Here is a 23,951-nt window from a genome sequence, read left to right as displayed (position 1 = left end):
GATTCGTTCATGATCGCCGGCTTTCGCTAAATACACCTCTGTTAAATGTTGAGTTTTTAGATATTTCCTTTGCTAAATGCTGTAGCTCAGAGGTTTCTCACTCCTGGTCCCGGGGAGCCACTGTCCTGCATGTTTTAGATCCCTTTAGTTTCCCTGCACCAACACACCTGATTCAAATAAATGGGTCGTAAATACTAAAAGGCTTCAGGAGAGCTTATTGACCCTGTTGTAGATTATTAGCGCATGTTTTCAGGGATTTTTAAGGCTTTTTAACTGATCTACAGTTTGGCATTTTCCGGTTTGATTCTTGTGCCGGACGTCAAGCTCATGACTCGTCATGACCTCGTCAGAGCACGTACTGAAAAAAAGCACCAGGTACTGAGTAGTCGAGCCAAGTAAGAGCTACAAATGTATAATGGAAAAGCCAAGGTTGACCAAAGTGTTATGGAATATAAAACACAAATAATCGTGATAAAAATACAGTCAAATCTGTCCGTGTCTGTGTTGTTCCACTCCACTGATCTACATATTTGTGCACGGTGTGCTGGTCGTGACGTGCTCAATCAATAACGCCGCATAAACAATAAACATGCGCAGCCATCCTCGCTATAGTCTCACCAGAAATCCTAGACAGTTAAACTAATTATCTTCAGTATTTTTAATCAATGCAACACCGCTAAGAAATTACACAGCACCTGCGAGGTGACAGTCTTACTCCCTCTCTCCCTCTCGCTCTGTGCTGAAACCTAGATATTATAAAGCATTAAGATGGAAAGTGGGACAGATGGCATCCCATAAAAACAGAGCAGTTTAGGCACTCATCCATTCACTCATTCATTCATTCATTCGTTGTGTTTTCCAAACTTCTCATATGAGGACCCACTTTTTAAAGATGATTAACTATTGTGACCCAATTTATAGAATACAAATCGCGACAAGAGCAAATGTATGCTCATTTATTTGAATGTTCGAAGAGAAATACTGTTGTTGTGTTTTTGATAAATGTATCACAACTTCATTTCATTCACTCGTTCATTCATCCACGACAAGGGTCACGAGGAGAACTGGAGCCAAGCCCAGTTGATCATGAGTGAGAGGCAGGACATACAGTACTGTAGACCAGAGGTCATTGTGGCTCAAGGGCCTATGCGGCCCACCACTTAATATCAAGTTATAACTTAGTTATTCTTGTATGTTTTGTTTTTTTAAGTAATATATTCATTTTGCATCATAATCAGTCAATATCAACACAGTTTAAAACTTTGAAATTCTGTGAAACCTTCCTACTGGCCAGACTTAGAAACTCACTGGCGTGCAGGTTATATGAGTTTGAGAGCCCAGCTGAAGACAGAACAGCAGATTTTCAGAGAAAAAAAAAAACAGCCAATCATGTTCACATTCACACCTAAAAGAGTTCAAGAGTCTCCATTTAAACTAATTTGAAATGTGGGAGGAAGCCAAACGAAACCTGGAGAGAACCCACACGTACATTAGCAGAACTAACTCCACACTGAGATCTGGAATCATCGTGACAGCGTGAGGTGACAGTACCGATCCCCCCCCACACAACCAGCACCTCCACGTTTAAAAATATGATTTGATGTACAAAATTAAAATAAAACTGTAAAAAAAACAAAAAAAAACCTTGACTGACACAGATGCTCAACTAAATTCAATGCAAAAATTAGGATTTTTTTTTAAATAGTGGAAATGTGGCTTCTTTTTCATGTTTGTTAAACAGGTGGTTTGATCCCAGAGCATTTGCATTATTATTACTCTGTACAAACACTGACAGACATCCACATTCAACGACTTTGGTCCACACTAAAGCAAGCAGAGAATTTTGCTGAATTTGACATGATTTAAAACCATTTTCAACACAGCAACTATGTTGATCATTACTTAATTAAGGCAGAAGTTTGTAAGTCACGTCGCTTTATTGGTTAAACACGTATGTTCCGAAATCCCTATGTTCCAAAAGCCCTACAGCATACATAATGCTAACCCTTACCCTAACCCTAACCGACATCGATTGATCGATTTTCGGAACATCAATTGCAAAAATGAGGATTTCCGATATCCCTATGTTCCGAAAGCCCTACAGCATACATAATGCTAACCCTAACCCTAACCCTAACAGACATTGATCAATACCAGGTCCGTCGGGAACATTACGCTGGGGATAAATCCGCGCTTCCCCCAACGCATATGGCTCGTTCCGCCCTGCGAAACACGTACCACAGGCTTGTCATCACCGCAAAATCGGCCTCAACTGAAAGGCCAGGGCAGTATTTGAAATGTGGAGGTGACTACATTGGAATCTCAAAGCGCTGGTCGGAACAGGGCAAGGAGGTCAAACCACATAGAACTTTCGGAACATAGGGCTGTCCCCCACTGTTTTTGCCTTTTTCCCTAGGTCCCACTACAATTTCGGACTACGAATTTTCACAACACCACTGTACACATCCATCAATCCATCCATCGTCTACTGCTTTACGTCTACTGCCCCCTCCCTTCCCCTATCCAAGCCGGTTGGCATCCGTTTTGCGTACTTAATTTCTTGCCATTCCAAAAAAACAGTTGTTTCCTCGTCCTCGCTTCCTCCGACAGCAGTTGTCTTTGTTATTTTCTCGTTTGCTCTAAAATAAAACTATCTCTGCCTTGATCTTACAGCTGGGCCTTGGCTATAGTTTCTGACTTGGCAAACCTCCTGATTCTGAGGACTCCAGGTCGGCGGCACCTGATCTTGAAAGGCTAATTTTCCGCCAACATACAGTAGGGGGCAGAAGGGACAACCCCCAATCTTATTTAACCCTCAACAATGACTCAAAAGCTGTCAAAATAAGGTGAAAATCCTCCATAGTTCGACTTTTAACAGATTTGTTACTTGGTCCTTGGTACAAGGAAACCTCTATACATGCACAACACTCTCTGCTGGTGTGAGGATGCACAAGCACACGTACACAGGTGACAACCGCTGAGTGAAGAACATGCAAATGCATCATGGCTGCATGTGAAATTGAGAGATGAGCAAGCCGGTGAAGGTGAAGCAGCAGCTGAAGTAAAGTGAACAGGAGGGGAGGTTTTTCGTTACACACTTTCATGACACCCAGCAGTTTACACATTTTGTAAATAATTGGTGACAGTAATGTATTTGTGCCCGACAAAGGTAAGGAAGCACTGAAATGCTAATGATGTCAGCGGGAGCGTAAACAATGCTGGTTCCAAAAATGTTCCCCGGAAAACAAATAGGCCTTGCAAATATTTTATGAGGGAAGGAAATGCATTTCACAGGTTTGTCAGACGACGACGATCCACAACGATTCACACAAACAGTTTAGCAACATTTTTTGGGAGATTCTGCTGCCGTCACCGTGCAGTAATGTCTTCACATGCAGCGGCAAAATCCTCCTGCAAAGGCTCTCGCTTTACTCTAAGGCTCTCGTAGATATGGAGCATAAAGCGAGTGACATTCTGCATTATTATAAAGCTTGACACCTTCATTAGGCAGTTTTCAAATGTGAAACCACAACACCATTCAGCAATAAAGCACCTCTGACAAGCACAGTATGCAAAGTAAACATTCTCATTACAAATGTCAGGCGAGTCTTTTGCGAGGCTGGATTTCCAGACACACTGATGTGTAATGAAAGCCGCGGTCGCCTCCGAGGTAGAAACCCAAATTATGAACTTTCGGGAATGTTGTTTTCCAATAATGGTCAAAGCGTTGATATGAGTACATTAAACATTAAAGTTAATTTTGTTGCTCAAAACACCCAACGACGGCGTGGCGAACACAACAAGGGATGAACATATTGTTACATTACATTATGTACCAGAAGCTGTTTGTACTTTGAAAACAGCGAGGAAGGAATTCAACCGTGTTCTTTGCAGAGCGTCGGTGAAATCCTCTTTCTACCAGGATTTTAAAAATCTTTAATTTATGCTTGCGTGGCCTTTTTTTTGTTCTCTTGTTTTTGATGGATTTAACCATTTAGTTGCATCCTTTTTGTGCTCTTTTTTTAAAGAAAGGACAGCATCAATTTGCAACAAGAAAATAAGCAAGAATCAAGTGGACAACACAGATTGAAGGTGACATACGTTGTACAAAGTGTATAAATGCAGAAATGACTTCAATAGCTTGATTTGAATATTTTTTTTTGTATCAAAAACAACACACAACAAGGGTAGATGTGTTTGTCACTCAAGTCTGATTTCTCCTCACACACACACACACACGGAGAAGCCGGTCCACGCTCTCAGTTCTACCTGAGTGCTTCCAAATGTAATTTCACTGCATAATTGGATAGATATGCGGAGTCTGCTATCGTTGTCTGTGCATTAATCTGCACCGTTCCGTTGTTGACTTTGACTTACCCGTAAACACGTTTGTATTTGCACCTAAGTACTGCTCTCAGGCGGCATATCTGTCTGCGAAGGCGGAGGTGGGAGAATGTCTCTTACGGGGGGGGGGGGGGGGGGGGGCGTGAAGACAATTATTCCATGTGTCGTCAGACATTGAGAAAACATGTTACAATGAAATATTGGCTTCACTGAAATACGATAAAAATTGTCATTTGTGGGCCACAGACTGCTTTGGTGTTATGGTCTGTTGCTCCACACACAGCAGGCTGCGGCTATGAGACGTTAACCAAGCTTTAACCCTTTAACACCTAAGCCTCAAAATGTGATTGCTTATTTTGACCATAAAAGGACCAAAAAATGCCCTGTGAGTCAAATGTTTTCGCCCATTTTTCCAGAATAACTTATATCTGGCAGTTATTTGCAATTTACTGCATGTTTAAATGGTGTATCAACAATTTAAAATCAAGAAAAAACAAGAAGTTTTGTTGGACATTGACTCTTTGTCTCAATGTCCAAAAACAGGCTAGTTTTTACAACTCTCTCCTCTCTGGCTTCCTGCAACAGCGCGAGTCAAATTACCGTAATAACCACATGTTGGCGTTGACGTGCAACTTCTCAGCCATCAGAAACCCGCTGGAATTTGTCCGATAGCACAAACCGTCAAGTGATTGTGGTAACGTAATGTCCGTTCGCGCAAACGTGACTTCTGCAATATGCTACTGTCGTCGTCTCTCATCACGTCATGTTTCTCTGCTGCTTCTCTGGAGCAGACACACTTTGACTAATATATATATACAATAGTTATCAAATGATAAAAAAAAAGTGTACCATGACATGATCATGTTTTCCCATATTGCCCAGCCTTAGTTTGAAGTATATAGAAATAAAACAAATGTGTGTTGAATTTGGATACCAGTAAACCAGGGGTCTCAAACTCAAATGAGCTGGCGGGCCAATGAGCATCTAGGCTGGACAGTCGGGGCAGGGTAATTTAAATTTAAATATTTTTCTAAAAAAAACTTTAAATAAAAAAATAGATATAAAACTCAACAACTTTTTTAGTAGATGGGTGAGCTTAAAAATATATCATGCCTTTTCCACCACGACATAGCATTTTTTTCTGATGATATTTCACAGAATTTCAAAATAAAAGCATTTTTGTTGACATGGAACCATGTATAGTTTACAATAAAAATGTAATCCTAAAATGGAAAATAACATACGGAAATAACTTGATATTAAGTGGCGGGCCGCATGAAATCAATTGGAGGGCCGCATGTGGCTACAAGTCGGTGTTACACATATTTTACATGCTGTTATTACATTGTGAGGTTTCAGAAAAGCAGCAGTCATCCCCACAACACACTTGACTCGACGCACGTTCAGAATCACCCGTCGATCTGCACGTTTGCACTCGGGCCACCGACAAAGGCCTGCAGCTGTAGTCATAAATCATTTATTGTGTGTTCACCAAAAAAAGAAAAAAAAAAAAAAAAAAAATCATCACACCTGTTCCTTTTCATAACGTTCACATTTCTGCATTTCCAAAACCCGTCCTAAGAGCCTTTTTTGCGAGCCCTGCGGTGCACTGTAATTTACTCAAAGGTGCCAATGTTAAGCAGACACCTCGATGATGGAAGACCTCCTGTACACAATATGGGGTTTCACAACATATCAAGTCAGGTGTAAATCTTTGTGGCGCCGCTGGTGAAACAGATATTAATTTGAAACTCTATGCTTGGCAGACTTAGGGTCTCTTTTTTTCTCGTGTATTTCAGGATGGAATTAGTTCTCTGCAGGCAACGGGAGAGGTGAGAAAAGAGGCATATCAGAGGCCAGATTGGCCTCCGTGGTGTAATCCTTAATGAATTCCATTCTTATTTATGACCCGACAGAGCTCGGTGCCTATACCGACTGTTATACAGTAGTAATAGCACTTCAAATACTTCTGAAACATGAAGGTTGTGAATGGAAATCAATCGAAAAACCTCAGTCAAGAGATGGCAACATTCATGCTGTCACTTTATATCTGAAATTTGGATATCTGTGTGAACTTGTGGGCAAAATTTTAAATTTTCAAACTAGGGCTGCTTTGTTTTTTCAATAATTAAAAGTGTTTACCTTCTTAAATGTGAATATTTTCTGGTTTCTTTGCTCCATATCACAAAGGAATCATTAAAACTGAACCATTTTGGTTTGTGGGCAAAAACAAGACATTTGAGAACATCATCATTTCCAGGTTTGACAAACACTGATCAACGTTTGCTGACATTTTACAGACCCAACAAGCACATAATTAGGAAAATAATCCTTACCCTTAACCCTAACCCTAACCCTTAGAAGCGGAGGTATTTTGGGCTGTATGACAAATCTGCTGACTCACCTTTTAGCTGTTGCTATTAAACCCTATACTGAATGATTTGGCAAAAGAGGCATCACAGAGAATCAACAAGTGTGTAAGTAATAATAGAGAAAAAGAGTAATAATAAATGATGTAATGGCAGATGAGGAGAATTAGAAGAGTTTGCAAAGAATAGCATGCCTCGAAAAATTATACTCTGGATTCACCTGCTGTCCAATCTATCGCTGGTGCGATGATTTAAAACACAGCAGGTTTTATTTCCATTTGAAAACTCTGTGATTGTATTTTAGTCGCAGTTTGATTGGTTCTTGTCTTGACTTTTATGGCACTTATCCATTATACATTTCTAGCACGGCTCAGCTCGGCTCTACTCAATTTTTTTTTTTTTTGTCTTTTCCATTAGTAATAGTTCCTGGTACCTGGTGGTTTTTTGGCCAATATTAAAATGTGACATCAACAGAGTTCCGGCCACTGATTGGTCAGAGAGTGTCGTCACTGGAAGAGTCGTGAGTGCCACGTCGAGACGTTGATTTCCGACATTTAGAAAGGCAATTTCTAAAATCTCTAAGATATCTATCAGAAGTCTTGTGTATTTAGCGACAGCGATCGTGAGCAGAATCACATCCCGTTCAGCCAAGAGTTAGCCTCAGGAATGCCCATTGTGCTTGGATGGTCACATAATATTGTCTACTATGTTAGTATAGTTTAATTCTGTGCTAAAATGCTTGTCGGGAATTTTTTTTTGGGGTTTAAAAATCCCATTTCGAATTAAATTGTTATTTAACTGAGGGAGGAAATGTGCTTCAACTCTTCAATTTCAACTGCTTCATATGTCTTTATCAGGCCCCAGTTCTCACTTGATCGTTCATATCCCAGAGAGGATGAAAACAATAAATCACACTTAGTGGTAATGCAACCATTATGAATATATTCTTCTTATTGATTTTAAGGGATGCACTTACGCACCTTCATGACATTCTTGCAACAACAACATGATCTTTTTTTATGAATAGGGGAGGAAAATAGGGGAAAATAGCAAAAGACCTCACCTCCAGAGGGAGCTCTCAGTAACAGCTCCCAGGTTGAAGTCGTACAGCTTCGTCAAGATCAGGATCACCTGCAAACAAAAGCAGTAACAGACATATTTAGCCACCTGTCAAGGTCTGCACTAAAAAGCCTGTTTCTTCTCCAGCATGTATTATTATGCGTCTAATGGTGTGGAATGAAGACGACATGTCTGTTACATCCCGTGACTAATCAATTTCAACCTCGTGCAGTTGTGTCATCACGTTGACAAGAGATCGTTGTGTTGTCAGGAGACGTCAGTCAGCGCGGGGGGAAAAAAGCCACGCGGTCTGTCAAGAGTCGTGTCCGTATCTCATGTGGAATGATACTTACATGACAGCGAAATCTGAACATAATTGTTCAGTGAACAATGAGACCAGATGCAGTTAAGTGGCTGCACCACATCAGCCTCTTTTATCCCCCCCCCCCAAACATTAATTCTACCTTCAGAACAGTGACGTAGTTTAGCGACATTAGCCGGAATGTTCATCAAAAAAAAATATGACATCTGTTATCCAGAGAAAATCGAGTCTTAATTTATGCTGTCGGCACATTTCATTCTACTACATTGTAAGAGAAAGCACATTTAAAATGTGATCAAATCGTATTTGTTTAGTGCCAAATCACAACATTATCTGATTGCATAAATATTATAGAGAGAAGGGAAACTTGAAATGGTAAATTACATTTCTCTGACTCAGAGCTAAAACTCACCCTATACCTGCCCAGTACAGAATACCAGGTCCTTTGTGTATAGTGTTGTTGTATATTGTGTATTGTGTCTAGCCTAAGCTGACACATTCCTTCAACATCCGCAGGGAGTTGGCTCCCCCGATACCTACAGTAGACAAAGAGGTGTGAAAACACCGCCTTGAATGGCAGACTCTTTGTCTATTGGAGGAATGCAAAAGGGGAGTTGCATAGCTACGCCCCTGAAAATGTAGATTCCTTGCCTATTGGAGGACTGCAAAATGGGAGTTGCTCAGGTATAAATGTGGAGGGTTCACTTTGCTCTCTGTCTTTTCTCCAGCGAGGATCACTCCCGTGAAGATTGACCTTTTCCTTGCAACGAAAAAAATGAAAAACCGGCAGAAGATCTCTTTTTCATTCTTCACCAGCAGCAGAGAATTTCCACGACAAACTCAAGAATTCACACAATGAGCAAACACTGGGCATCAGTGGAGAGAAAGACATCTCCAACAGAACCAGACTCAAAGATGTGTGGCCATCTGCCTAGACGGGTTGGGGTGAAATGGAAACATGGGCGACAGAAAGGGGTGGGGGGGGGGAGACAAGAGTGCGAGACCAGGAGAAGATATATCACAGTTGTAAGTTGTAGGTTTAGAGATGACAGTTCTGAATTGGTTACGACATGTTTATAGAACTACAATGTACACGCAGCAGCGTTAACCTGATCTATTTTAATCGTAGCATAATACTGATGACAAGTGACCTTTACAGTTACATTTGTAGACTAAAAAAACACACTGTGTTAACCTTCTGTATGGTACTGATGGAGATGATATGGTGTACTTTCATTGTCGCCGTAGTTTGCCCAGAAGTTGGTACAAAGTTAATGTCACTTCTTGTTCTTCTACTTCTTTGTAAAGACTGTAAATGATGCAAATAAACGTGAAAGTTTGTTTTAAATACGCAGTTGAGTTTACGACTGTTTGCAAACGGTTAGCATATGAAGTATTTTTGCCATAGACACTAGCATGAAGCTAACTGAATACAATGTATTCCATGTTCTTGTATGTTTACATCTTGGGATCCTATTTTTTATCTGTCGAGTTAGAGTACAGCAGGGGTAGGACAGGCATGTTTAGCCTGTCTGTATCTTCTCAATGTTTTAGCTCAACTATTTTTTCTGTTCTCGTTTTGTTTTTTAATGACTTAGACACATTTGATCAGTCTCAGCGCCTCTAATCAACACTTTTTAAAAAATTATTTTGGTTGTAAAATGACAATAAAGATATTTCCCTTTCCTTCTCAAATCCATAATTGGAACAAAAGGACATTTAATAATCTTAATAATCTTAGTTTTTTTCAGAAACTTGCCGATATTTTCCATATTTTCACCGTAATATTTCCTCACTCCCTTTCCTCTCTTCCTTCTCCTCACTTATTAACATCTTCATAATATTATAACATATTTTTTTGTTTTCTTGAGCCTTCTTTTGTATTTTTTTATGCTCAAGTGCTTTATGGTATAAAAGGGTAAAGCCCTTTTTTTGGTTCATCCCACACATTTATTTCCTTCCTCTAGTATTTATTTATATAGCACTGTATGCATATGTATTCACGTTTCTTGTCCTCCCTCTAATGTGTGCAATAAGTGAAACAAATAAATAACCATCCGTGTTCTACCGCTTCATTCAACAAACGTTAATCTCACACGCTGCCTTAAGACGCATTAGTTTATATTTTGGGAGACGTCCAGCTCCTGTCGGTTCCAACCGCTCTTGCATGTTGCATGCGAGAAACGGTTTGGACGACGTGTCTCTGAGGGAAGCAGAAATGTGGACCATAAAAAACCTGCCAAGGCACATGGGGCAGAGTGAAATGGTGTGCAAACGCATTATTGTCACTCCAACGGCATTATAAATGACTTCCCGTGGGTATGCTCATAACTCTGTGTAGAAAAAGGACAGGGTATGAAAGAGAGCGTGAGGCAGGGTATGAAAGAGCGGAGAAGAATGATAGACACTAATAATCAAGCGGCAAAAACGCAGCATAATATAATTTTTTTTTTTTTTTTTTTTAAAGCCTGAAAGATAGGTCAGAAGCTCAATTACAGTGAGTTTTACCACATTAACCTTATGGGACCTGACGGAGCGAGTCATTAAACCGAGAAAAAAGCCACACAAGACTTGGAGGAACAAAGACATGCCTCTGAGTCTGCTTTGAAAATGTTAAAAACCCAATTGACCCACAATTTAGCCATCAAACGGCCACGGTGCACGGCTGGGACTATCCGCGTTACAGGTTAATTAACCAATCAAACGGAGAGATAAGCATTTGCATAACTAAATGCGCCGTGTCTGCGAGGTCCAACGCTGGAGTCTGAATCAATTTGGAGCTTCAGACCTAGTTAAATGGCTGTGATGTCGGGGCCTAATTGCCTGTTCTGAAAAATAGATACGAGAAAAAAAAGACCTCTGCCAAACTGTTGATCGTTTGTCTCCTCGGTTCTCTCTCCTCCTCATCACAACAATGGCTTGAGACGCTCTAAATACTTGAGGGCAAATTGAACGCGCGATCGATTTTATCAGCAGCTCGCTTCAAACCAAAAGCCGTTCAAATATAGCGCAGCAAAATAGCAGTGTGAATAAGACAGCCTTCCGTTTAATGGGTCTCAATCACTAAAAGAGACGCTAAGAAATGTCAGATAAAGATGCGAAATAACCTGTAAATAAATAGCCCCGAACGGTAAAATTGCTTCTCAGCAGCATCTGAGCTGTATTTGCCACTTGGGGGGGGAAGTGTTGTTTTTTTTTTTTCTCTTAGCTGTCAATGTGTTTGCTCATTTGGCTCATTAACAAAAGCTGACCCAGTGAATTGGGTCAGTGAGGATCTACCTCAGGGACCGACACACTAGTTAAGCAGATGACTGTTTGGATGATTTGTCCCTAAGTGGATACGTCAAGAGTACGTCTCCCCAAAAAAAAAGCCAACGTCTTCAACAATATTGATGCGCATCCGTGGCTCGAGTCAACGGGGAGACGACTAATATACATGCAAACGCTGAGAGAGAGAGAGAGAGAGAGGGAGAGCACACACACGACGAGAGCCACACAAATGAAGCGGCATTAAAGCGAATTCTTGGAGTTTATGGCCGAAGTCTTGCGTTTATGTAAATGCAACAAAACAACAAACACAAAATGGCTCCCAGAATTATTTCGAGCCTCGGAGGTAAATACAATTCTCCGTGCACATCATCGCTCACTTGCATACATGAAATTAAGTAAGGACCCTGGAAGGCCAAATGCAGTGCATTTATTCATGTTTATGTTTTATTGATGTGAGCAAAGAGAGCTTTTGCCCCGGGAAAGTCAACCAATCATTTCTCAGATTGGCTCTCACCCTCGGAGGAGTTGGGTTTAGTCATCCTTTTATCCCAACACTCTATTCTCGTCTCTTTCTTTGCCTTTTTCCTACCCTCTTGCTTCCTTTTTTTATTTTATTTTTTAAGTTTCTCTCTTTTTAAATCAGGCCACAGAGAAGGTGTTAAAATAATCACAATTAGGAGTTGTTTGGGGAGATATTGACTCCTTCAAATGGCTGGATGAGCAGCCTCCATGGCAACACAGCTGTTACCTCGTCCACATAGAGCTGCCACTGATGATTCTTTTCATAATTGATTGATGTTTATGTCGGTTATTTTTATCGATTTCACGATCTAACGTTGAAAAAATGTTTGTCAAACCTGGAAATTACGCCGTTTTCTCAGACATCTTTTTTGTAAAATGAAGAATTTAAGACGCTGAAAAATAGAGAACCAAACCACAATGAATTGACTAATTCCCAGTCACTTTTACAGTGTATTTTTTTCTTTCCTTTCTTTTTTGTGAAATGCTAAAATATGACAAGTGCTTCACTGGGACATGAGAGGCACCTCAAAACCGTGTTGGCGCACAGAAGATTTTTGCAATTTAGCTCTGAATCACCAGTGTCAGAAGTGTAATTTGGCTGTTAAATAAACTGAAATAGACTGTTGCCGTGCCTCCACGCAGGTTTTTTGTTTTTTTTTTCGTTATACACTTCAAATGAAACCTGTTGCTTCTTCAGCCCCGCGGTAAAACACCATTAGGACAACCACCTCACAAATATTATTTCTGTCTAATTGGGTAGACCTCAGGATTGCTGTTTCTTTTCTGCTCGGGAGGAACACGACGCCGTGAGAAAGCAAACGAAGACGAGAAATGCAGCCACTTTCATGTGGATCTGCCACTGTTTTTGAACCTTACCGGAGGGGGGGAGGAGGGTGAGGGGGAGGGAGCAAGTGAAGGATCTAAATTAATTTCCGAGGGACCAACAAAGTTGAAAACAGTGAATGATGTGAGGACTCCGAGTGGAGCGTCGACACACATGCTCCGCTTTATTTACCTTTAGCATCCGCTGAAAAGTTCAACCTGCTACACACCGACGCACATTTACATCCTCATGAATACACATAAGCGTTTGTGTTACTGCGCTGTAGAGTAAAGACATCCATACAAAGAGAGAGGTCCCATCCCCCCCCCACCCCGGGGACTGAGACGTGTCAGTTCACCGTCCTCGGAGACGAAACATCACAACTTCAAAATGTTGGACAACACGCTGGAATTTGTCAACACTAATTAAACAATTTCTCCAACGCAGGCTTTTATCGTGAGACACATCTTTTCTGTCAGCTGTCTGGAGGTGAATTGTTTTTTTTCTTGGACCTTATTCGATTTGATAGTAAAATCTTGTATCAAATCCATCAAGGGGATACATTAAAAACAGTTGTTTTATTACCAGAAAGTCAGTCTATAACACGGAAAAGAAAACTAACACAATGTGTCTATTTGTTGAAATATGTTCAAAGTGGCCAACAAAAAGTCCCAAAACAACTTCTTAAATACTAATAACTCTTACAGTACTAAGCCATAACCTCAGTATCAATCAGGCTACACAGTCTTGCAGTAAAAACAACAGTGACTGGTAATAATGAAGCTAATAACTCTTAACACACTGTGCATTCCTCCAATAGACAAAGAGTCTGTCATTCAAGGCAGTGTTTTCACACCTCTTTTTTTCTACTGTAGGTATCGGGGAGCCGACTCCCTGCAGAACACACAAATGAGCTTCTATACAAAAAGACAACATGTATTTTCAGCACAATAAACCATAGTAAACTTTCCATATACAGTGTTTCACAAATTTATTAGACCACCTGTCGTAAAAATGAGAAAACAAAACAAAACATTTTATTTGTTATTTATTCTGCAAATATACCCAAATTTGAGTCAGAAATTAATCCGGCATAACATTCAACCACCAAAACAATTTTTTCTGTTCAGGAACACAAGTAAATAACGATAATTTGACATCATATAGAAGAAAATATTACCATTCTTCACCATTTACTATTATATTTTAGAATTAAAATATCATTTTGGGTTTAATATCTTCTACAAACTGGTGTATTAACCATTACAGAAACATAAAAAATGACTTTGATAATTACCAAATGCTGTTAATTTTGGGAATCTGTGGATATGGGTGGTGGTCTAATCAATTTGTTAAACACTGTGTGTACAGTATGAACACATAATTCCGTGTTCATCAAGTAAAACACCCTAAAAAAAAAAAATGATATTATCAATACTTAATCATATGCAACGATAAATTAAATGGGTCTGATCCACGCTCACATCACAGAGCTGGTTTAATGTGAGAGAGTTGACCTACAAGGTGCAGGATTCTGTGTTTTGATTCAAACCAAATGTCAAATAGTGAACCTTGCGGCATTAATGAGACATTAATGAGGACGATAAAGGTGGTCAGCGCCAGGAGGGAATACACGCCAACATGATTTCCAGCTCCTTCTTTTTTTGCAGTCACCGACAAGTTTGATTGGCACATGACCAGCAGGTCTTTAAATGTTTCGTATAAATGTTTAAAAAAAGGATTAAAAAGAACCACCGATGCATCACAGGACTCAGCGTGGTAAAAAAATCTAATCCAAGTCTGTGAGAATTCTGGTCACCCCCCAACCAATCGGGGACCAGGGAGAAGTGAGAGGGTTTTAATGCCAAGACAATGGCAGAGATCACAGACAGCAACAATACATTAATAGAATAGTGGTCAACCTTTAACCCCTTCAACACCTAAGCCTCAAAATTTCAGTCAAAATTGACTTTTTTTGCTTATTTTAACCAAACTATTTCAACCATATTTACAATTTACTGCATGTTACAATAGTGCATTAACAATTTCATTTAGAAAAACATTGCAGTTGTACACATTTTGCATGTTAAATTTGAAATTTGAACAGTATAGAACATTAAAATAACATTTATTTGAGTCTGGAAACTTATGTACAGGCAGTTTTTCCAACTCTCCCCTCGACAGAAGACAAAGACGCTTATTCTCCGGCTTCCTCCAACAGCGCGAGTGAAACTACCGTAATAACCACACGTTGGCTTTGACGTGCAACTTCTCAGATTTCAGAAACCGTCGGAATTTTTCCCGATAGCACAAGCCGTCGCATCGATCCGCTAATGCGGAGTGATTCACCTCCGATAATACTTAACTCTGTATACCAATGAAACCTAATGTATCCTTAATCTGATAAGCAATACTATCAGACCTGACTGAGGGAGCATTTGTGTTTATACAGCAGCAGCACAGATTTAAGAAGCATTTACTTCCTCAAACTGCTATGAGCCTGCAAACAAATGTTGTTGTGGTTAGTGTAGCTACACAACTTCATAACCAAGGTTGGCTTTACGACGGTGACATTAGTCTCCCCGGATTCGATTAACCTTGAAAAGAAAATGTCATAACCTTCAGTTTGAAGAGCGCGCGCTCCTGAAAAAATCGCCGTTTGAAGTCAGCCCTAATGCTTTACCATGCCCAGCTACATCAGCAAGTATCAGAACTGGCCTCTGTCGCTGCACTGACGCGGAAAACAGAGGAGTGCGACAGTAAGTAGTAGGAAATGGGACCGAGCCAAAGTCGCGTGGCGTAAATTGCGCAGCCGTCTGGCAGCTTTGAAAGTCGCGGAGCGTGAACTTGTCTCAAAACTGCACCAAAGGCAAAAATCTAACGTCAAAGATCAAAGTGACATTGCTGCATATATTCAGCTGACGTGCGTCTCGAGGAGAACAAAAAAAAAAAGTGGTTTGAAAATGGACTTGGACCAAGCGGGGAAGAGCCAGGGAGCGACAAAATAGAGCAACTCCATGGAGGCTCCCTAATGCATAGTGGTGATTATCACACACCGAAAAAAAACCTGGCATATCAATTTGAGAGCTGAGACCTCCCCCCTGTTCACTTCACTTCACTGCGTTTCACCAGCACACAGATGCAATCATGTGCACGCAAAAATAAAAACCTGCTTCATTTGTTGTGAAGCTCATTACGTTCTCGACTTCATTAAGAGACGGAAGACAGGAGCCGAGGATAAATGAGTCATTGGAGAGATTTGACACTAGCGCTATTTTTCTTTAAAGCTCCCATAGAGTGGTCCTGTTGCACATATATGTTAGTTATGGAGGTTTACTTACATACGTTAACTTGTTTTTATGGTCAAAAACCTCCTAGTTGCTGTAAACGAGCCGATAGAAATCTGTCTTTTCTGACACTCTCCTTAACCGCGATATTTCAGATATTTTCTCAACTCTCACCCCCAGAAAAACGGAGTGTGTTGTGATTGACCAGCCAGAGTGGAGCCTTCCTAACTGTCTTGTGATTGGCCAATACCCGGAAGTGACATATTTAGCACACCCGCTCTCAGAAGCGCAGCTCCCCCCTCTGGAACGGTGGATGCACTGCTCCTCATTATCAAAACATTGTTTTAACAGTGTTTAAAAATAGCTTCTTCACGACTCCCCGCCGCAGTCCCTTTTATGACTTTGACCCGGAGTCAGAAGACACTGTCGCTCGTGAAACACCTCCACAACGGACGTTATTCTTCATCTGCGGTTGCAATGTACACAACCGGATGTGCCCGGACTAGTGCCCGGAGCAGGACGATCTGTTGTTCCGGAGAACCGCTGTTTACGTAACTATAACGGGATTTTCAGAGATCTCGCTGTGCCCGAGATTACAATAAAACACAGCGTTCTCAGCAGTGGCTGAACTGTTTGTTTTGAACCGTCAGGGCTTCTTAAACAAGGTAATGACTCAGATACACACTAAAAAAACAGCATTAATTGGAACTTCCGGTCTAGGTCCGCTTTAAATCCTTATGTCTCTGAACATTTCAAACTCAAAATACCACCACATCTCCACAAACTGAGCCAGAAATGTATACGCCAGGACGAAATAAAGGCAAGACTCTAACTGTGCCGGTGTAGACGTCGGGGGGGGGGGCAAATGATTCATCACGACGCCACAACACTTAAGATATGAATTGTAACTCGGATTAAGGAGTAAAAGATATTCATGCATCCATTAGCAATTATCTGATGCAAACACCTGCAGAGGAAAAGAAATACAGCGTTAGCCGCACATTTGCATAAATTACTTAAAGGCTCGACAAGGCGGCGAAGGCCGGAATCAAGACGCTCCGATGCGAGTGGGCGGCGGGAATACATACATAAATAAATAAATAAATAAATAAATGAACGCACAAAACACGACAACTTGATTGTGGCTGCGGCGAGGACGTCTACAAAGTGGAGCACTTAGCGGGGAAGACGAACGTCTTCTGAAGAGGAACGAAGGCGGTCAAGGCGCTCTCTGTGGACCAAATTGATTGTTTGTACTTTTGTGGGTGAAAACATGCTCCGGGGGGATGCTGCCGCTCATCCACTAAAGCTAAAGGTCCCCCCCCCCCCCATCCTCCTCCTCCGCTTCGCCCGCTCCCCCCGTGCATTAGTCTGCTGTCTACATGTTTGCTCGTCCTCCCGACTCCCGAGCCTTGGTCATATAACCCCCCCACCCCACCCCTCCGATGCTCTGAGCTTGAGAGGTTTCGCCGATCAATTCCATCCATTAAAGGAAGGCAAATTAATGAAATGGGCTGAATATAAAAGGGTTTCACTTCAAATCCCCGCTGCCATTGTGAGGAGACATTTGCGGGCATGTGACGTCTGCTGACAACAATGCACAATAAAATGTGGTGTTTGTCATTATCGGAGTACACAAAAAATATAAAGGACAGGGACTTTTTATAAAGAAAGGTTGGGGGGCGTTTATAGGTCACATATTCAGGCTTTACAATATATGTTATTTTCCGGTCTTCTTATGTGTTGTTGAGTCAAAGTTTTACCCTGTGTACCTTTTTTTTTTACCTGTTATAAGGGTTTTTGTCTAAGGACAGAGGATGTTACCAGCCCTGTGAAGTCCTGTGGACTATATAAATAGAATTTGATTGAAGTTAAGATTAATTTTATAGTGCATGTTTAGTAGTGTTATAAAGTAGCAATAATTGTGCAGAAGTCACAAAAAAAGAGCACTTTTTGTTCATAAAAATGAGCCAAGTGAACTTTGAACTCTGGTGTGTTTCCAAATTTCACAAATTTCACAAATCAGTTATTTTATTTATTTTTTTAATATTGAGTACTTTTTGCTCAATTGTGTTTATACAGTTGCTGAAAATTACTTTTTTTTTTTTTTTTTATCAGATTGTTGTTTGTTGTTTTGTCCACAAACCAAAAAGATGATTTATTTGTTATCTGGAGCAAAGAAATCAGAAAAAATTCCCATTTAAGAAGCTGAAAAATCAGAAAAACATATTTTAATTGTTGGAAAAACACTCAAACCATTTAAACAATTATCAAAAAAAGTTTATCGTTGCAGCCATAAAGAGAAATTTTGAAGGGGCAGCTGCAGTGTTGTACCTATGTGTGACATTTTCACGTATTTATGTTGGTAGGTCTTACTTTACGTATGTTGAAATAATTGGAGACAGTCTAAAAAAAGGCAAAAGAAGTCACAAAAACTGAGCATTTTCCATTTCTTTTTATTCATAAAAATGAGCCAAGTGAACTTTGAACTGTGGCGTGATTCCAAATTTCACAAATTCAATCAATTTTTTCTTTAATTTTCAGTACTTTTTGCTCAATTGTGTTTATACAGTTGGTGAAAATTACTTTTTTTTCATCAGATTGCCTCGGATGTGCTGAAAAAAAATTATATAAGACACTGGATATTGCACATTGTTTTATAACCTCTGTATATAATCTACGTTTAAACATAGTAATGGGGAAAAGCAGCCAACATGCTCTGCTTTCTAAGGGTTAAATTGGAGTGCGTACAGAAATGTGTGTTTTGATGTTTGTCCTACGCTTTGAACAAAAAAGCGGAAAAACAACACTCAAGGACGGATTTGGTGGCAATTTTTTGTCAGAAGCCATTTAACTGATCTGACACATTTGACAGAGCTTTATTCACATAGCTTGCGATTGTAAAAATTAATTTGCTGCATCGTAAGTCGCGTGGAGAACAAAAAAAAAAAAAGAATACAACATTAGCATTTTACTTTCACATCCTCAGTTTGCTGAGAGGATGTAGGTACGACAGCATGACTGCATTATTTTTTTAGTTTTTTTCTTATGTTTCTTATGTTTTTTTTCTTATGCAATCCTGTGATTAATTAAAGCCATTGGGACATAAAGGACATAAAGTTCTTATCAAGTTGGGAATGCCGGAGAACATTTAGCAGTGTAACACCATTTCCACTTCTCTTCCAGTCCCTTCACACAACACTCTTTGGCTCTTAACGGCTCAGCTTCTGCTTAAGGGAACGTCTGAGGTGGAGCCAAAGGCTTGAGTGAGTCCAAATTGAGATTTGGAAGAGAAGTCCTTCACCTCAGACCCAGTTCTCTGCCAAAAGTGCTTCGGACTGAGAGCATTTCCTTGTGTCACTTATTTGCTTTATTTCCACTCTTAAACAGGCAGATAGTGGCTAGTCTTTAAGTTTTCGCTTGTCAGTAATATTAAAGTATAACTTAATTGTTGAGTATAATTTCATTATCGATTACTTGACGAGTGGTTTGGTCCATAAAAAAGTTGAACAATGTTGCAGTGTTTACCCAACATGAAAATTACGATGTTCTCTAATGTGTTGTTTCGTCCACAAAACGGAAAATAAGATTTATTTGTTATCTGGAGCAAAGAAATCACAAAATATTCACATTTAAGAAGCTGAAAAATCAGAAAAAAACATATTTAAATTTTTAGGAAAAACACTCAAACCATTTAATCAATTATCAAAAAGGTTCATTGTTGCAGCCATAAAGAGAGGATTTCTACATCTACAGTCGTGTACCTATTTGTGGCATTTTCACGTATTACTGTTGGTAGGTCTTACTTTTACGTATGTTGAAATAATTGGAGACATTTAAAATAAAAGGAAAGAAAATCTGGTTCTAGTCCTCAAAGTCCAGGAATGTAAGAACTGCAGGACCACTTTGTGTTTTCTGCTGCTGCTAATAATGTAAATATGTCAGTAAACGTGTACTCTGATGTTTTCCTGTTCAATTCCCTTCGAGTTTCCTGAGTAAATCACGTCAGCTGTTTGGTTCATGTAATTACACGTTCATTAGAAAAATCACGACACACGAATGAATATCGTGACATTTTGTGCTTATTTTTGCTTCCTTGCTTGAAATCCTTAATGACGAGTACATTAATAACAGAGACCGACTGATCCGCATGTATGAAATGTGATGTTTAACATCTAACCCGTGCGCACTGAACCATCTCTACTTATTCTTACACCGTCAACTACAAAAACGTCTGATGAGATTATTATTTTTTTTTCATCTACCTACCAACAACAAACAACAAAGCAGCCGTGGCAAAGGAAAGCAGAAATAGTGAAAGACGCTTATTTAAACTTTGCGAAACAACACAGTTTAACTGCGAGAGTCACAAAGCACAGCGTGGAATCGGGGAATTAAAAGATTCTGGCTCCGGCTTTAGACAGTGAGTGAAATGGAGGACGAAGTAAAGCTGGGGCACAATTAGATGTTTCTGTTGTTTGTTTTTTTTTTGGAGAACTGAACGCGGTGAAAAGAGATAACAAAATCAGGACTTTTTTGTTGATGCCAATTAATACTGTGCACTTTAGTACAATCAACAAACGATGTGTGTAGCGTCTGTCACGTCTTACGTCTGATTAATATTTTCCTAATTTCAGGCAACGCTGACGTTTTTCTTTTTTTGTTTTTTTTAGTTCTGAGTATTCTGGGTTTGTTTTTCATGTGTCATTTTTGTATTTAGGGCTTTTCCATCATCTCCATTGATTACACAGTGTGTGTTCGTATTCATAATGCATGTGAGCACTCTGAATAAAACAATGCAAATCCTGTCACTGCAAACCACCGAGAGGAACCAAAGCATGTTTTTGATACCAATGCTAACGTAACAACCTGGAATTCCTACTGATACCAATATCAGTCCTGTGCTTCATTTTACTTTAAAACTCCCATAGAGTGGTCCTATCGCACATATATGTGAGTTATGGAGCTTTATTTACATACATCAACTTGTTTTTATGGTCAAAAACCTCCTAGTTGCTGCAAATGAGCCGAGAGAAATCTCTCCTCACCGAAGCTCTCGTCAGCCGCGCTGTTTCAGACTGAAATCTCACCCTCAGAAGACATAACTGTGTTGTGATTGGCCAGCCAACGAGAGCTTTCCCAACTGTCTTGTGATTGGCCAATACCTGGAAGTGACGTAATTAGCACACCCGCTCTCAGAAGCGCAGCTCCCCCCTCTGGAACGGCGGATGCACTGCTACTCATTATCAAAACATTGTTTTAACAATGTTTAAAAATAGCTTCTTCACGACTCCCCCCCGCAGTCCCTTTTATGACTTTGACCCGGAGTCTGACCCAGAGTCAGAAGACACTGTCGCTCGTGAAACACCTCCACAACGGACGTTATTCTTCTTCTGCGGTTCAACGTACGCAACCAGATGTGACTAGTGCCCGGAGCAGGAGGATTTGCCGTTCGGGAGACTGGAGATTCCAGGCTTTTTCAGAGTGCTTGCAGAGCCCAAGAATACAATAAAACTCAGCGTTCTCAGCAGTGGCTGAACTGTTTGTTTCCAAACTTTAGGGCTTCATAAACGAGGTGATGGCCCGGATGCACACCAAAAACAGCACTAATTGGAACTTTCGGTGTATGGGAGCTTTAAACAATTTAGCTGTTAATGAGGCCTTGTTTAGACTGCAGCCCAAATGTGAATTTTAAGCATATCTTGATTTTATCTCGCAGCTAATGTTTTCAAATGGTCAAACGTTTCGTTTGGTCAGGTTAAGATTTCGAAGTATCTTCTACGTTACTTATAGCGTGACTCGAATGGCGACAACAATGGCGTAGATACAGAAAGATGGAAGTTTAATTGGAGGCCCGTTAAGCGATAGCATGAAAGACAACAACAGACCGTGGTCGGTTAGATGTAGGGATTCATCTGTTCTAAAGAAATGAGAATGCACATACAGAAATAAATCCATATATCAAGATATATAATGCCGTTTCAGAGAATGTGGCTTCAAAACCAGCGGAAATGAAAACACCTCAAAACCAAGTACAAAGAAATCCAGGATGGGAATAATAATAATTATTTTGTTTAGACTAATCGTTTTCCTGGCCTCTAACTATAAAAAGACTTAGACTAAACAATGTCCATATGGACACACGCAGAGCTGGATCTGATCACTTGCAATATGTAATGTGAACAGTTGGTCAGGAAGTGGTGGAAACATCTCTCTTTTGCTTAATAATCCACTTTGCCTGTATCCATCCGTGCACCGCAGATCTGATGTGTTCTATCATATCGCAGCAGCTTCCTGTTACCGTTGTTACTGTGCTATGACAGTCGTGTTTGCCACTCTAAGCCCCTAAGTATTTATCTTCTTAGAATAACTCCTGACTTTAAATATTATCTTATCTACGATCGACTGTTTTGTCAGGAAGCAGGCGCACTTGTTTTTTTCCGCCATGGATCAAGCGGCGACACGTGTCACAACACTGGTGTATTCACACAAAATGTATGCATTGTGTCAAAAGCTCAACAACAAATAGGCAGATCTGATAGTTGTTGCTGGAGGTAGCTGTTAACAGAGACGTGTTAAGTCATGGCTAAATATGTAGCAGGAGTTTTTAATAGCTCTAAAGAGATGATGATGATGATGATGATGATGATGTGCTATGTCCACTGTGTTCTAGTGCACTTTTTCCAACAAAAAAACAGGGAAACGTATGGAGCCCTCGAAGTGACATGAGAAAAAAAAAACTGAATTGAAAAATTGAAATCTCGAGTTTCAAAGTCGAGATCTTGAGTTTCCCAAAAAAAAATATATTTTTTTTTTTCATGTCACTTCGGGTGGTCTGTAGAAACAAACTTGTCCGAGAGCTCACTTTGTGTTGTGGATTGTTTGCCTGATGTTAATTGTGATTTAACTGGCAACACTTGACGACGCCTCCCACCACATTATGTGTGAATCTAACGTTACGGTTTAAGGATGATTACTTTTCGCTCAATTTTTACCCAATTCTGTAATCATGACAGTGTTGTTTCATGTAAAAAAAAAAAAAAATGTGTCAAACGTCACATGGTTGGCTTTATATTGGCAGTAATGAAAGTAAAGTACAAAGCCAAACACGTCCCTAATTTGAATAGCAATCGTATAATTTTGTTTCCAATCAGGACAAATGCATGAATGTGTTTACACCTATAACCTAATCACAGCTATAGTGTGCGTCTACCTCACTGCGACACTTATTAGACTAATTAATCACATGCATGCTTGTCAAATATGATTTGGCGCGCTCTTTATCACCTTGATTAAGTGTGTGTATATGTGTGTGAGTGAGAGAGAGAAAAAAATATCCATTAAAAAAACATTGTCAGATAAAAAAAAACAATCTGCGTCCAAAGTTTTAGCTGTTTTCAGGAGTCACCGCTGTCCATACTAATACGTCTGAATAAAAAACAAAGATTTTGCATTTAAAAAAAAGAAGTAAAAACAAGGATTTCCAGTCACAGCTGATACAATTCCACAAAGTGAGTGCAGGTGACTGCAGCATCGCTTCTAAGGGTCTCTCTTTTTCTTTTTTCTCTCTTTTTGCTGGTCCAAACTAAAATGCAGCCCCAGAGTTTTCAAAAAAAAACTGAAACCTCAGCATTTTCAAACTTTACTGTATGTGTGGCTCTAAAACACCGGGGTAACGTGGATGACAGGGGGGCGTCCACAGAGGAATTTCTGCATTTTTAAACAAAAACACAGCCGTTTGGCTGTAACCAGAGACAAAGCAATAAAGAGATAAAGAAGCAGAGAAGTAGAGGTGGGAGATCTTAGGCAGACAAAAAGCGAAAAAAAGGATTCAAGAAAAGACTCTGCTTTAACAGTCAACTGATGGCAGACCTTTATTTGCTGCTTAAAATGCACTTTGTGAAGCAAAACTACAGTCTAAGTGGCGAGGAAGTGCTCAGCGCCCGTAATGATGT

At 40.0% G+C, this 23,951-nt stretch overlaps 1 protein-coding gene across 1 annotated transcript in view; it reads right to left on the bottom strand.

Moving 5' to 3' along the window:
• Positions 1-23,951, bottom strand: part of sorcs3b (sortilin related VPS10 domain containing receptor 3b) — a gene marked incomplete at both ends in the record, with an annotated part of 67,227 nt that overhangs the window by 35,918 nt on the left and 7,358 nt on the right. The window contains one exon of the mRNA XM_083897418.1: positions 7,777-7,844. Coding sequence (XP_083753544.1) covers positions 7,777-7,844 — 68 coding nt within the window. The remainder of the gene's footprint in view (positions 1-7,776; positions 7,845-23,951) is intronic.

The sequence above is a fragment of the Microchirus variegatus genome (assembly GCF_963457635.1).
Source record: "Microchirus variegatus genome assembly, chromosome: 11".
NCBI lineage: Eukaryota > Metazoa > Chordata > Actinopteri > Pleuronectiformes > Soleidae > Microchirus > Microchirus variegatus.
Note: the sequence above shows the minus strand (reverse complement) of the source record. Positions and strands in the feature narration are given on the sequence as shown.